The sequence below is a fragment of the Melanostigma gelatinosum genome (genome assembly GCF_949748355.1).
Source record: "Melanostigma gelatinosum genome assembly, chromosome: 1".
NCBI lineage: Eukaryota > Metazoa > Chordata > Actinopteri > Perciformes > Zoarcidae > Melanostigma > Melanostigma gelatinosum.
The window spans coordinates 284517-297838 of NC_136634.1; the positions used below are offsets into that span (position 1 = coordinate 284517).

General features: G+C 32.5%; 1 protein-coding gene across 2 annotated transcripts in view; it reads right to left on the reverse strand.

Moving 5' to 3' along the window:
• ptprbl (protein tyrosine phosphatase receptor type B, like) overlaps positions 1-13322 on the reverse strand; it is a 78962-nt gene that overhangs the window by 41232 nt on the left and 24408 nt on the right. For both annotated transcript variants that reach the window (XM_079271441.1, XM_079271440.1), the window contains exons 16-21: positions 12980-13258; positions 11819-11968; positions 6588-6855; positions 5526-5629; positions 5329-5434; positions 4888-4965 (exon numbers count right to left, since the gene is read on the reverse strand). In XM_079271441.1, coding sequence (XP_079127567.1) covers positions 4888-4965; positions 5329-5434; positions 5526-5629; positions 6588-6855; positions 11819-11968; positions 12980-13258 — 985 coding nt within the window. The remainder of the gene's footprint in view (positions 1-4887; positions 4966-5328; positions 5435-5525; positions 5630-6587; positions 6856-11818; positions 11969-12979; positions 13259-13322) is intronic.

Here is a 13322-nt window from a genome sequence, read left to right on the forward strand (position 1 = left end):
CAGTAGTATTATTAGTTTTAATATGCAGTATAATCAGCTGTGTACTACAGGAGTATTATTAGTTTTAATATATAGTATAATCACCTGTGTACTACAGTAGTATTATTAGTTTTAATATGTAGTATAATTAGCTGTGTACTTCAGTAGTATTATTAGTTTTAATATGGAGTATAATCAGCTATGTACTACAGTAGTATTATTAGTTTTAATATGCAGTATAATCAGCTGTGTACTACAGGAGTATTATTAGTTTTAATATATAGTATAATCACCTGTGTACTACAGTAGTATTATTAGTTTTAATATGTAGTATAATCAGCTGTGTACTACAGTAGTATTGTTAGTTTTAATATGTAGTATAATCAGCTGTGTACTACAGTAGTATTATTAGTTTTAATATGTAGTATAATCAGCTATGTACTACAGTAGTATTGTTAGTTTTAATATGTAGTATAATCAGCTATGTACTACAGTAATATTGTTAGTTTTAATATGTAGTATAATCAGCTGTGTACTACAGTAGTATTATTAGTTTTAATATGCAGTATAATCACCTGTGTACTACAGTAGTATTGTTAGTTTTAATATGTAGTATAATCAGCTGTGTACTACAGTAGTATTATTAGTCTTAATATGCAGTATAATCAGCTGTGTACTACAGTAGTATTATTAGTTTTAATATGCAGTATAATCACCTGTGTACTACAGTAGTATTGTTAGTTTTAATATGTAGTATAATCAGCTGTGTACTACAGTAGTATTGTTAGTTTTAATATGTAGTATAATCAGCTATGTACTACAGTAGTATTGTTAGTTTTAATATGCAGTATAATCAGCTGTGTACTACAGTAGTATTATTAGTTTTAATATGCAGTATAATCAGCTGTGTACTACAGCAGTATTATTAGTTTTAATATGTAGTATAATCAGCTGTGTACTACAGTAGTATTATTAGTTTTAATATGTAGTATAATTAGCTGTGTACTACAGGAGTATTATTAGTTTTAATATGTAGTATAATCAGCTGTGTACTACAGTAGTATTATTAGTTTTAATATATAGTATAATCACCTGTGTACTACAGTAGTATTATTAGTTTTAATATGTAGTATAATCACCTGTGTACTACAGTAGTATTGTTAGTTTTAATATGTAGTATAATCAGCTATGTACTACAGTAGTATTGTTAGTTTTAATATGCAGTATAATCAGCTATGTACTTCAGTAGTATTATTAGTTTTAATATGTAGTATAATCAGCTATGTACTACATTAGTATTATTAGTTTTAATATGTAGTATAATCAGCTGTGTACTACAGTAGTATTGTTAGTTTTAATATGCAATATAATCAGCTATGTACTTCAGTAGTATTATTAGTTTTAATATGTAGTATAATCAGCTATGTACTACAGTAGTATTATTAGTTTTAATATGTAGTATAATCACCTGTGTACTACAGTAGTATTGTTAGTTTTAATATGTAGTATAATCAGCTGTGTACTACAGTAGTATTATTAGTTTTAATATGTAGTATAATCAGCTATGTACTACAGTAGTATTATTAGTTTTAATATGTAGTATAATCAGCTATGTACTACAGTAGTATTATTAGTTTTAATATGTAGTATAATCAGCTGTGTACTACAGTAGTATTGTTAGTTTTAATATGCAATATAATCAGCTATGTACTTCAGTAGTATTATTAGTTTTAATATGTAGTATAATCACCTGTGTACTACAGTAGTATTGTTAGTTTTAATATGTAGTATAATCAGCTGTGTACTACAGTAGTATTATTAGTTTTAATATGTAGTATAATCAGCTATGTACTACAGTAGTATTGTTAGTTTTAATATGCAGTATAATCACCTGTGTACTACAGTAGTATTGTTAGTTTTAATAAGCAGTATAATCAGCTGTGTACTACAGTAGTATTGTTAGTTTTAATATGTAGTATAATCAGCTGTGTACTACAGTAGTATTGTTAGTTTTAATATGTAGTATAATCAGCTGTGTACTACAGTAGTATTATTAGTCTTAATATGTAGTATAATCAGCTGTGTACTACAGTAGTATTATTAGTCTTAATATGCAGTATAATCACCTGTGTACTACAGTAGTATTGTTAGTTTTAATATGCAGTATAATCAGCTGTGTACTACAGTAGTATTGTTAGTTTTAATATGTAGTATAATCACCTGTGTACTACAGTAGTATTATTAGTCTTAATATGCAGTATAATCAGCTGTGTACTACAGTAGTATTATTAGTTTTAATATGTAGTATAATCAGCTGTGTACTACAGTAGTATTATTAGTCTTAATATACAGTATAATCACCTGTGTACTACAGTAGTATTATTAGTCTTAATATGCAGTATAATCACCTGTGTACTACAGTAGTATTGTTAGTTTTAATATGTAGTATAATCACCTGTGTACTACAGTAATATTATTCGTCTTAATATGCAGTATAATCAGCTGTGTACTACAGTAGTATTATTAGTTTTAATATGCAGTATAATCAGCTGTGTACTACAGTAGTATTATTAGTTTTAATATGTAGTATAATCAGCTATGTACTACAGTAGTATTATTAGTTTTAATATGTAGTATAATCAGCTGTGTACTACAGTAGTATTATTAGTTTTAATATGTAGTATAATCACCTGTGTACTACAGTAGTATTATTAGTTTTAATATGTAGTATAATCACCTGTGTACTACAGTAGTATTATTAATTTTAATATGTAGTATAATCAGCTGTGTACTACAGTAGTATTATTAGTTTTAATATGTAGTATAATCAGCTATGTACTACAGTAGTATTATTCGTCTTAATATGCAGTATAATCAGCTGTGTACTACAGTAGTATTATTCGTCTTAATATGCAGTATAATCAGCTGTGTACTACAGTAGTATTATTAGTTTTAATATGTAGTATAATTAGCTGTGTACTACAGTAGTATTATTAGTTTTAATATGTAGTATAATTAGCTGTGTACTACAGTAGTATTATTAGTTTTAATATGTAGTATAATTAGCTGTGTACTACAGTAGTATTATTCGTTTTAATATGTAGTATAATCAGCTATGTACTTCAGTAGTATTATTAGTTTTAATATGTAGTATAATTAGCTGTGTACTACAGTAGTATTATTAGTTTTAATATGTAGTATAATTAGCTGTGTACTACAGTAGTATTATTAGTTTTAATATGCAGTATAATCAGCTGCGTACTACAGTAGTATTATTAGTTTTAATATGTAGTATAATTAGCTGTGTACTACAGTAGTATTATTAGTTTTAATATGTAGTATAATCACCTGTGTACTACAGTAGTATTATTAATTTTAATATGTAGTATAATCAGCTGTGTACTACAGTAGTATTATTAGTTTTAATATGTAGTATAATCACCTGTGTACTACAGTAGTATTATTAATTTTAATATGTAGTATAATCAGCTGTGTACTACAGTAGTATTATTAGTTTTAATATGTAGTATAATCAGCTGTGTACTACAGTAGTATTATTAGTTTTAATATGTAGTATAATCAGCTATGTACTACAGTAGTATTATTAGTTTTAATATGTAGTATAATCAGCTATGTACTACAGTAGTATTATTAGTTTTAATATGTAGTATAATCACCTGTGTACTACAGTAGTATTATTAGTTTTAATATGTAGTATAATCACCTGTGTACTACAGTAGTATTATTAATTTTAATATGTAGTATAATCAGCTGTGTACTACAGTAGTATTATTAGTTTTAATATGTAGTATAATCAGCTATGTACTACAGTAGTATTATTCGTCTTAATATGCAGTATAATCAGCTGTGTACTACAGTAGTATTATTCGTCTTAATATGCAGTATAATCAGCTGCGTACTACAGTAGTATTATTAGTTTTAATATGTAGTATAATTAGCTGTGTACTACAGTAGTATTATTAGTTTTAATATGCAGTATAATCAGCTGTGTACTACAGTAGTATTATTCGTTTTAATATGTAGTATAATCAGCTGCGTACTACAGTAGTATTATTAGTTTTAATATGTAGTATAATTAGCTGTGTACTACAGTAGTATTATTAGTTTTAATATGTAGTATAATTAGCTGTGTACTACAGTAGTATTATTCGTTTTAATATGTAGTATAATCAGCTATGTACTTCAGTAGTATTATTAGTTTTAATATGTAGTATAATTAGCTGTGTACTACAGTAGTATTATTAGTTTTAATATGTAGTATAATTAGCTATGTACTACAGTAGTATTATTAGTTTTAATATGCAGTATAATCAGCTGCGTACTACAGTAGTATTATTAATTTTAATATGTAGTATAATCAGCTGCGTACTACAGTAGTATTATTAGTTTTAATATGTAGTATAATCAGCTGCGTACTACAGTAGTATTATTAGTTTTAATATGTAGTATAATCAGCTATGTACTACAGTAGTATTATTAGTTTTAATATGTAGTATAATTAGCTATGTACTACAGTAGTATTATTAGTTTTAATATGTAGTATAATCACCTGTGTACTACAGTAGTATTATTAATTTTAATATGTAGTATAATCAGCTGTGTACTACAGTAGTATTATTAGTTTTAATATGTAGTATAATCAGCTATGTACTACAGTAGTATTATTAGTTTTAATATGTAGTATAATTAGCTGTGTACTACAGTAGTATTATTAGTTTTAATATGCAGTATAATCAGCTGCGTACTACAGTAGTATTATTAGTTTTAATATGTAGTATAATTAGCTGTGTACTACAGGAGTAACTTGGTGTTGGTATGCATGATAATGTATGTACTATAGTGGCGTCCTTAGCATTATCACTGCAGTACATGATGTAGTACTTTTACCCTCTGACTCCCAGGTGGAGTCCTGATGTCGGCGTCTCTCTCCTCGCATTCATTCTGACTGTCGATCTCTCCTGAACTCTGAAACACAGCAACATCCCACAGGTGTTGTTATCCAGGTCTGTTTACCTGCTGCACCTCCATATCGGAAGAGAACACACCTGCACTGTTGTCCAATCAGAGCCTCAAACTCGTCCAGTCATCAAATAAGTAACACAAGCTCTTATGACAAGTAACACGTTTGATCTGTCTTTAAAAACTGAATAAACTGTTTTTATGTTAATGAGCAGCTGTGTTGTGTTTCAGTCCAGCAGAGGGCAGCACAGACCTGACAGGAATAAGTCCTGTTATTAACGTTAATGAGGAGGTGGAGTCATGGGGAGGCGGAGTCTGATGATGAAGGACCATCTGTGTCTTTCAGTGTTTCAGTTTGTGGAAACTCACACTTTGCGAACTGTCCGTCTGCAGAGCAGCAGAGCGGTGACTCCCACCGTCACGATGATGAGGAACATGGCGGCACTGACTCCCTCCATCACACCGCTCAGAGGCTCTGAGGAAGGAAACCATGAAGGCCTTCAATCACAGCTGTTTCTAAATAACAACAAATACATACAGTATATATGTCTATATGTTTCTCTCACCTGCCTCGGTGACCACAGGCAGCGACAGGAACGTGTCGCTGAACAGAGGAGAGCTGAAGTTCTTCTCTTCATCGAACAGCTGAGTGAACGCTCGAACGCTGAGCCTGCAGACACAACACAGGGCACACAAACCTCGAAATAAATGACTAGATATTCATTTAATTCACATAAACATGATATTAATTAAAGATGAAGTTACTCCTCTGGTTGAGATATTCCTGTTCTCTTACAGCACTGATCTCCATTTCAAAAATTACTAAACTTTTATGTTGAAACTCTAAATTAATAAACGGCACAAAATCAAAACATCATTATTTTTTTCTCCTTTTTATCTTTTTAAACAAAAGACTTTGAATATAAAACTCTGAGAATAGAAACATGACATCTTTCACATCTTCTGACTCAAGTTATAGTTTTAAAAATAAAAGCTGAGGAATGATTAATATTATTATTGTTAACATTAAAGTTTGTTTACTTTGTAAAAGAAGTATGATGAAAACCATCTTTTCAATTGAGATGAAAGTACAGTAAATAAACTCATTGTTATAATCATTCTTTTTATTATTAAAGTAATTCTTATTATTATCATCATTATTGTTATTATTTTTAATATAAAGTAAATCCTAAGGGTTTTGTACTGACTTTAACAAATATCCATTTTTATATATTAAAGCCACTGGGGGGCGAACGGGAGAACTTGTTCGGACGCGTGTTCCACAAACATTTTACTGTCCAATGCGCTGTCTTTCTTTAGATCCGTTGATCCATTTGTTCAAATGCATATTGGCAGCGTAACATAATACAGGACACGTTACAGGGTACTATAAGACCTTGAAGCACACATGCCGGCTGACACGATACCTTGACACGGTCAAAAACTGTTAGCTTCCCACACACCTGATCTTCATTACCAGGCACTTACATATATGCACTCTTTGGTTAATGTGCCACCAACTGTTCAATGTCAGAACTGCATGTGTACACACCCCATGTTTCCCTCAAAGACATAAGAAAACAACAAACCACATTATGGCTCCAACAGGTTTGATTTATCTGCAGTACCTGTAGGAGGTTTTGGGTTTCAGTGGTCCGTCACAGAACAGGTTCAGGTCTCTGCTGGTCTCTGGGTCCAGGTCTGAGTCTCTGTGTTCACAGGGGCCCCCCAGAGAGTCCATCCCGGTCCCCAGATTCACCTCAAAACTTTGGGAGCTGCTGTCGGAGCAGCGACTCGGGAAGAAGCCGGTCTGGTAGGATTTTATGGAGCTGTTGGATTTATAGTCCAGGTAAGAGGGAAGAGGGTGGTGCTGGTCCGGCTGATCCTCGTCCTCTCCTTCACAAAATATTAATACTCACACGTCAAAGCACAAAGTATTAATACTAAGTTCACAAAGTATTAATTATCACATGTCAAAGCACAAGGTATGAATACTCACATGTCAAAGCACAAAATATTAATACTAAGTTCACAAAATATTAATACTCGCACGTCAAAGCACAAAGTATTAATACTAAGTTCACAAAGTATTAATTATCACATGTCAAAGCACAAGGTATGAATACTCACATGTCAAAGCACAAAATATTAATACTAAGTTCACAAAATATTAATACTCGCACGTCAAAGCACAAAGTATTAATACTAAGTTCACAAAGTATTCATTTTCACATGTCAAAGCACAAAATATTAATACTAAGTTCACAAAGTATTAACACTCACACGTCAAAGCACAAAATATTAATACTAAGTTCACAAAGTATTAATACTCGCACGTCAAAGTACAAAATATTAATACTAAGTTCACAAAATATTAATACTCGCACGTCAAAGCACAAAATATTAATACTAAATTCACAAAGTATTAATACTCACATGTCAAAGCACAAAATATTAATACTAAGTTCACAAAATATTAATACTCGCACGTCAAAGCACAAAATATTAATACTAAGTTCACAAAATATTAATACTCGCACGTCAAAGCACAAAATATTAATACTCACATGTCAAAGCACAAGGTATTAATACTCACACGTCAAAGCACAAAGTATTAATACTAAGTTCACAAAGTATTCATTTTCACATGTCAAAGCACAAAATATTAATACGAAGTTCACAAAATATAAATACTCACACATCAAAGCACAAAATATTCATACTAAGTTCACAAACTATTAATACTCACATGTCAAAGCACAAGGTATTAATACTCACATGTCAAAGCACAAAATATTAATACTAAGTTCACAAAATATTAATACTCGCACATCAAATCACAAAGTATTAATACTAAGTTCACAAAGTATTAATACTCACATGTCAAAGCACAAAATATTAATACTAAGTTCACAAAGTATTAACACTCACATGACAAAGCACAAAATATTAATACTAAGTTCACAAAATATTAATACTTGCACGTCAAAGCACAAAATATTAATACTAAGTTCACAAAGTATTAATACTCACATGTCAAAGCACAAAATATTAATACTAAGTTCACAAAATATTAATACTCGCACGTCAAAGCACAAAATATTAATACTAAGTTCACAAAGTATTAATACTCACATGTCAAAGCACAAGGTATTAATACTCACACGTCAAAGCACAAAGTATTAATACTAAGTTCACAAAGTATTCATTTTCACATGTCAAAGCACAAAATATTAATACGAAGTTCACAAAATATAAATACTCACACATCAAAGCACAAAATATTCATACTAAGTTCACAAAGTATTAATACTCACATGTCAAAGCACAAAGTATTAACACTCACATGTCAAAGCACAAGGTATTAATACTCACACGTCAAAGCACAAAGTATTAATGCTAAGTTCACAAAGTATTAATACTCGCATGTCAAAGCACAAGGTATTAATACTCACACGTCAAAGCACAAAGTATTAATACTAAGTTCACAAAGTATTAATTTTCACATGTCAAAGCACAAAATATTAATACTCACATGTCAAAGCACAAAGTATTAATACTGACATGTCAAAGCACAAGGTAGTAATACTCACATGTCAAAGCACAAGATATTACTACTAAGTTCACAAAGTATTGATACTCACATGTCAAAGCACAAGGTATTAATACTAAGTTCACAAAATATTAATACTCACATGTCAAAGCACAAGGTATTAATACTCGCATGTCAAAGCACAAAGTATTAATACTAAGTTCACAAAGTATTAATACTCACATGTCAAAGCACAAAATATTAATACGAAGTTCACAAAATATAAATACTCACATGTCAAAGCACAAAGTATTCATACTAAGTTCACAAAGTATTAATACTCACATGTCAAAGCACAAGGTATTAATACTCACATGTCAAAGCACAAGATATTAATACTAAGTTCACAAAGTATTAATACTCACATGTCAAAGCACAAGGTATTAATACTAAGCTCACAAAATATTAATACTTGCACGTCAAAGCACAAAGTATTAATTCTAAGTTCACAAAGTATTAATACTCACATGTCAAAGCACAAGGTATTAATACTAAGTTCACAAAGTATTAATACTCACATGTCAAAGCACAAAGTATTAATATTCACATGTCAAAGCACAAGGTATTAATACTCACACGTCAAAGCACAAAGTATTAATACTAAGTTCACAAAGTATTCATTTTCACATGTCAAAGCACAAAATATTAATACGAAGTTCACAAAATATAAATACTCACACATCAAAGCACAAAATATTCATACTAAGTTCACAAAGTATTAATACTCACATGTCAAAGCACAAGGTATTAATACTCACATGTCAAAGCACAAGGTATTAATACTCACATGTCAAAGCACAAGATATTAATACTAAGTTCACAAAGTATTAATACTCACATGTCAAAGCACAAGGTATTAATACTAAGTTCACAAAATATTAATACTTGCACGTCAAAGCACAAAGTATTAATTCTAAGTTCACAAAGTATTAATACTCACATATCAAAGCACAAGGTATTAATACTAAGTTCACAAAGTATTAATACTCACATGTCAAAGCACAAGGTATTAATACTCACACGTCAAAGCACAAAGTATTAATACTAAGTTCACAAAGTATTAATTTTCACATGTCAAAGCACAAAATATTAATACGAAGTTCACAAAATATAAATACTCACACATCAAAGCACAAAATATTCATACCAAGTTCACAAAGTATTAATACTCACATGTCAAAGCACAAGGTATTAATACTCACATGTCAAAGCACAAGGTATTAATACTAAGCTCACAAAATATTAATACTTGCACGTCAAAGCACAAAGTATTAATTCTAAGTTCACAAAGTATTAATACTCACATGTCAAAGCACAAGGTATTAATACTAAGTTCACAAAATATTAATACGAAGTTCACAAAATATAAATACTCACACATCAAAGCACAAAATATTCATACTAAGTTCACAAAGTATTAATACTCACATGTCAAAGCACAAGGTATTAATACTCACATGTCAAAGCACAAGGTATTAATACTCACACGTCAAAGCACAAAGTATTAATACTAAGTTCACAAAGTATTAATTTTCACATGTCAAAGCACAAGATATTAATACTAAGTTCACAAAGTATTAATACTCACATGTCAAAGCACAAGGTATTAATACTAAGTTCACAAAATATTAATACTTGCACGTCAAAGCACAAAGTATTAATTCTAAGTTCACAAAGTATTAATACTCACATGTCAAAGCACAAGGTATTAATACTAAGTTCACAAAGTATTAATACTCACATGTCAAAGCACAAGGTATTAATACTCACACGTCAAAGCACAAAGTATTAATACTAAGTTCACAAAGTATTCATTTTCACATGTCAAAGCACAAAATATTAATACGAAGTTCACAAAATATAAATACTCACACATCAAAGCACAAAATATTCATACTAAGTTCACAAAGTATTAATACTCACATGTCAAAGCACAAGGTATTAATACTCACATGTCAAAGCACAAGGTATTAATACTCACATGTCAAAGCACAAGGTATTAATACTCACATGTCAAAGCACAAGATATTAATACTAAGTTCACAAAGTATTAATACTCACATGTCAAAGCACAAGGTATTAATACTAAGTTCACAAAATATTAATACTCACATGTTAAAGCACAAGGTATTAATACTCACACGTCAAAGCACAAAGTATTAATACTAAGTTCACAAAGTATTCATTTTCACATGTCAAAGCACAAAATATTAATACGAAGTTCACAAAATATAAATACTCACACATCAAAGCACAAAATATTCATACTAAGTTCACAAAGTATTAATACTCACATGTCAAAGCACAAGGTATTAATACTCACATGTCAAAGCACAAAATATTTATACGAAGTTCACAAAATATAAATACTCACACATCAAAGCACAAAATATTCATACTAAGTTCACAAAGTATTAATACTCACATGTCAAAGCACAAGGTATTAATACTAAGTTCACAAAGTATTAATACTCACATGTCAAAGCACAAAGTATTAACACTCACATGTCAAAGCACAAGGTATTAATACTAAGTTCATAAAGTATTAATACTCACATGTCAAAGCACAAGGTATTAATACTCACATGTCAAAGCACAAGGTATTAATACTCACACGTCAAAGCACAAAGTATTAATACTAAGTTCACAAAGTATTAATTTTCACATGTCAAAGCACAAAATATTAATACTAAGTTCACAAAGTATTAATACTCACATGTCAAAGCACAACATATTAATACTCACACGTCAAAGCACAAAGTATTAATACTAAGTTCACAAAGTATTAATATTCACATGTCAAAGCACAGGGTATTAATATTCACACGTCAAAGCACAAAATATTAATACAAAGTTCACAAAGTATTAATACTCACATGCCAAAGCACAAAATATTAATACTCACACGTCAAAGCACAAAATATTAATACTAAGTTCACAAAGTATTAATTCTCACATGTCAAGTACAGTGAGTTCAGGAGTACAAGTATGAGTACAAGTATGAGTACAAGTACATGTATGTAACCTGGCATGAGTACAACTAAGAGTACTAATATGAGTAAGTGTAACAGTACAAGGACATGGACACGACGAGTACTAGTGTGAATACAAAATCATATTTCAAGTACAGGTACGAGTTCAGGAGTCCAACTCTGCCGGCTTCCATTTAACCAACCAATGAGAGTCACATAATGTACATGGCATAGTGTGTGTATCTATGTATATATAAATATGTGTATATATACATATATATATGTGTGTGTATACCTTGAGACTCCGTCACCACCACAGTGAAGAACTTGACGGCTCCGTTGACGTCACTGAACCAGCTGCAGTTGAACCTGAAGACGATGGAGGACTTGGTGACCACGGCGGTCCGGTCACTGACCCGGGTACTGAGGGGGGGCACCGGAGGACCTGGAGGAGTCATGGAGTCATTAAGGAGTCATGGAGGAGTCATTGAGGAGTCATGAAGGAGTCATAGAGGAGTCATGGAAGAGTCATTGAAGAGTCATGGAGGAGTCATTGAGGAGTCATAGAGGGGTCATGGAAGAGTCATGGAGGAGTCATGAAAGAGTCATTGAGGAGTCATGGAGGAGTCATGGAAGAGTCATTGAGGAGTCATAGAGGAGTCATGGAAGAGTCATTGAAGAGTCATGGAGGAGTCATAGAGGAGTCATGGAAGAGTCATTGAGGAGTCATGGAGGAGTCATAGAGGAGTCATGGAAGAGTCATGGAGGAGTCATGGAAGAGTCATTGAGGAGTCATTGAGGAGTCATAGAGGAGTCATGGAAGAGTCATTGAGGAGTCATAGAGGAGTCATGGAAGAGTCATAGAGGAGTCATGGAAGAGTCATTGAGGGGTCATTGAGGAGTCATAGAGTCATGGAAGAGTCACTGAGGAGTCATGGAGGAGTCATGGAAGAGTCATTGTCGAGTCATTGAGGAGTCATGGAGGAGTCATGGAAGAGTCAAAGAGGAGTCATGGAAGAGTCATTGAGGGGTCATTGAGGAGTCATAGAGGAGTCATTGAAGAGTCACTGAGGAGTCATGGAGGAGTCATGGAAGAGTCATTGTCGAGTCATTGAGGAGTCATAGAGTCATGGAAGAGTCAAAGAGGAGTTATGGAGGAGTCATGGAAGAGTCACTGAGGAGTCATGGAGGAGTCATAGAGGAGTCATGGAAGAGTCCAAGAGGAGTCATTGAGGAGTCATGGAGGAGTCATTGAGGAGTCATGGAGGAGTCATGGAAGAGTCCAAGAGGAGTCATTGAGGAGTCATTGAGGAGTCATGGAGGAGTCATGGAAGAGTCAAAGAGGAGTCATGGAGGAGTCATGGAGGAGTCATGGAAGAGTCATTGCGGAGTCATTGAGGAGTCAGACATTAAACGTTAAACGAGTCCTTCTACTCGTATCAGAAGGCGTCCTTACGGTCGATCATGGTCACCACGGCGTCCCGAGCGTCCTCGCTGGTGGTCTGGTCCGAGATCACCTTGACAGAGACGGTGTAGCGCTTGTGTGGCTCCAGCTGGGTGATGACGTAGGAGGTGGAGTCTCTGGCGGTGCGGCGCGAGTAGACCATGACCTGTGAGTCCTGGTGGAGACACTCGATGGTGTAGGAGTCGTAGTCGGCCTCCGGGGGCCCCCAGGAGCAGCAGATGGAGGTGGAGCTCTGAGGGCGACAGTGGAGGCTGTGGACTCGCTCCGGCTCTACAGCGAGAGACAAGTACAAGTACTCACAATGTAGTATTAATACGCACATACTGAGGTACCT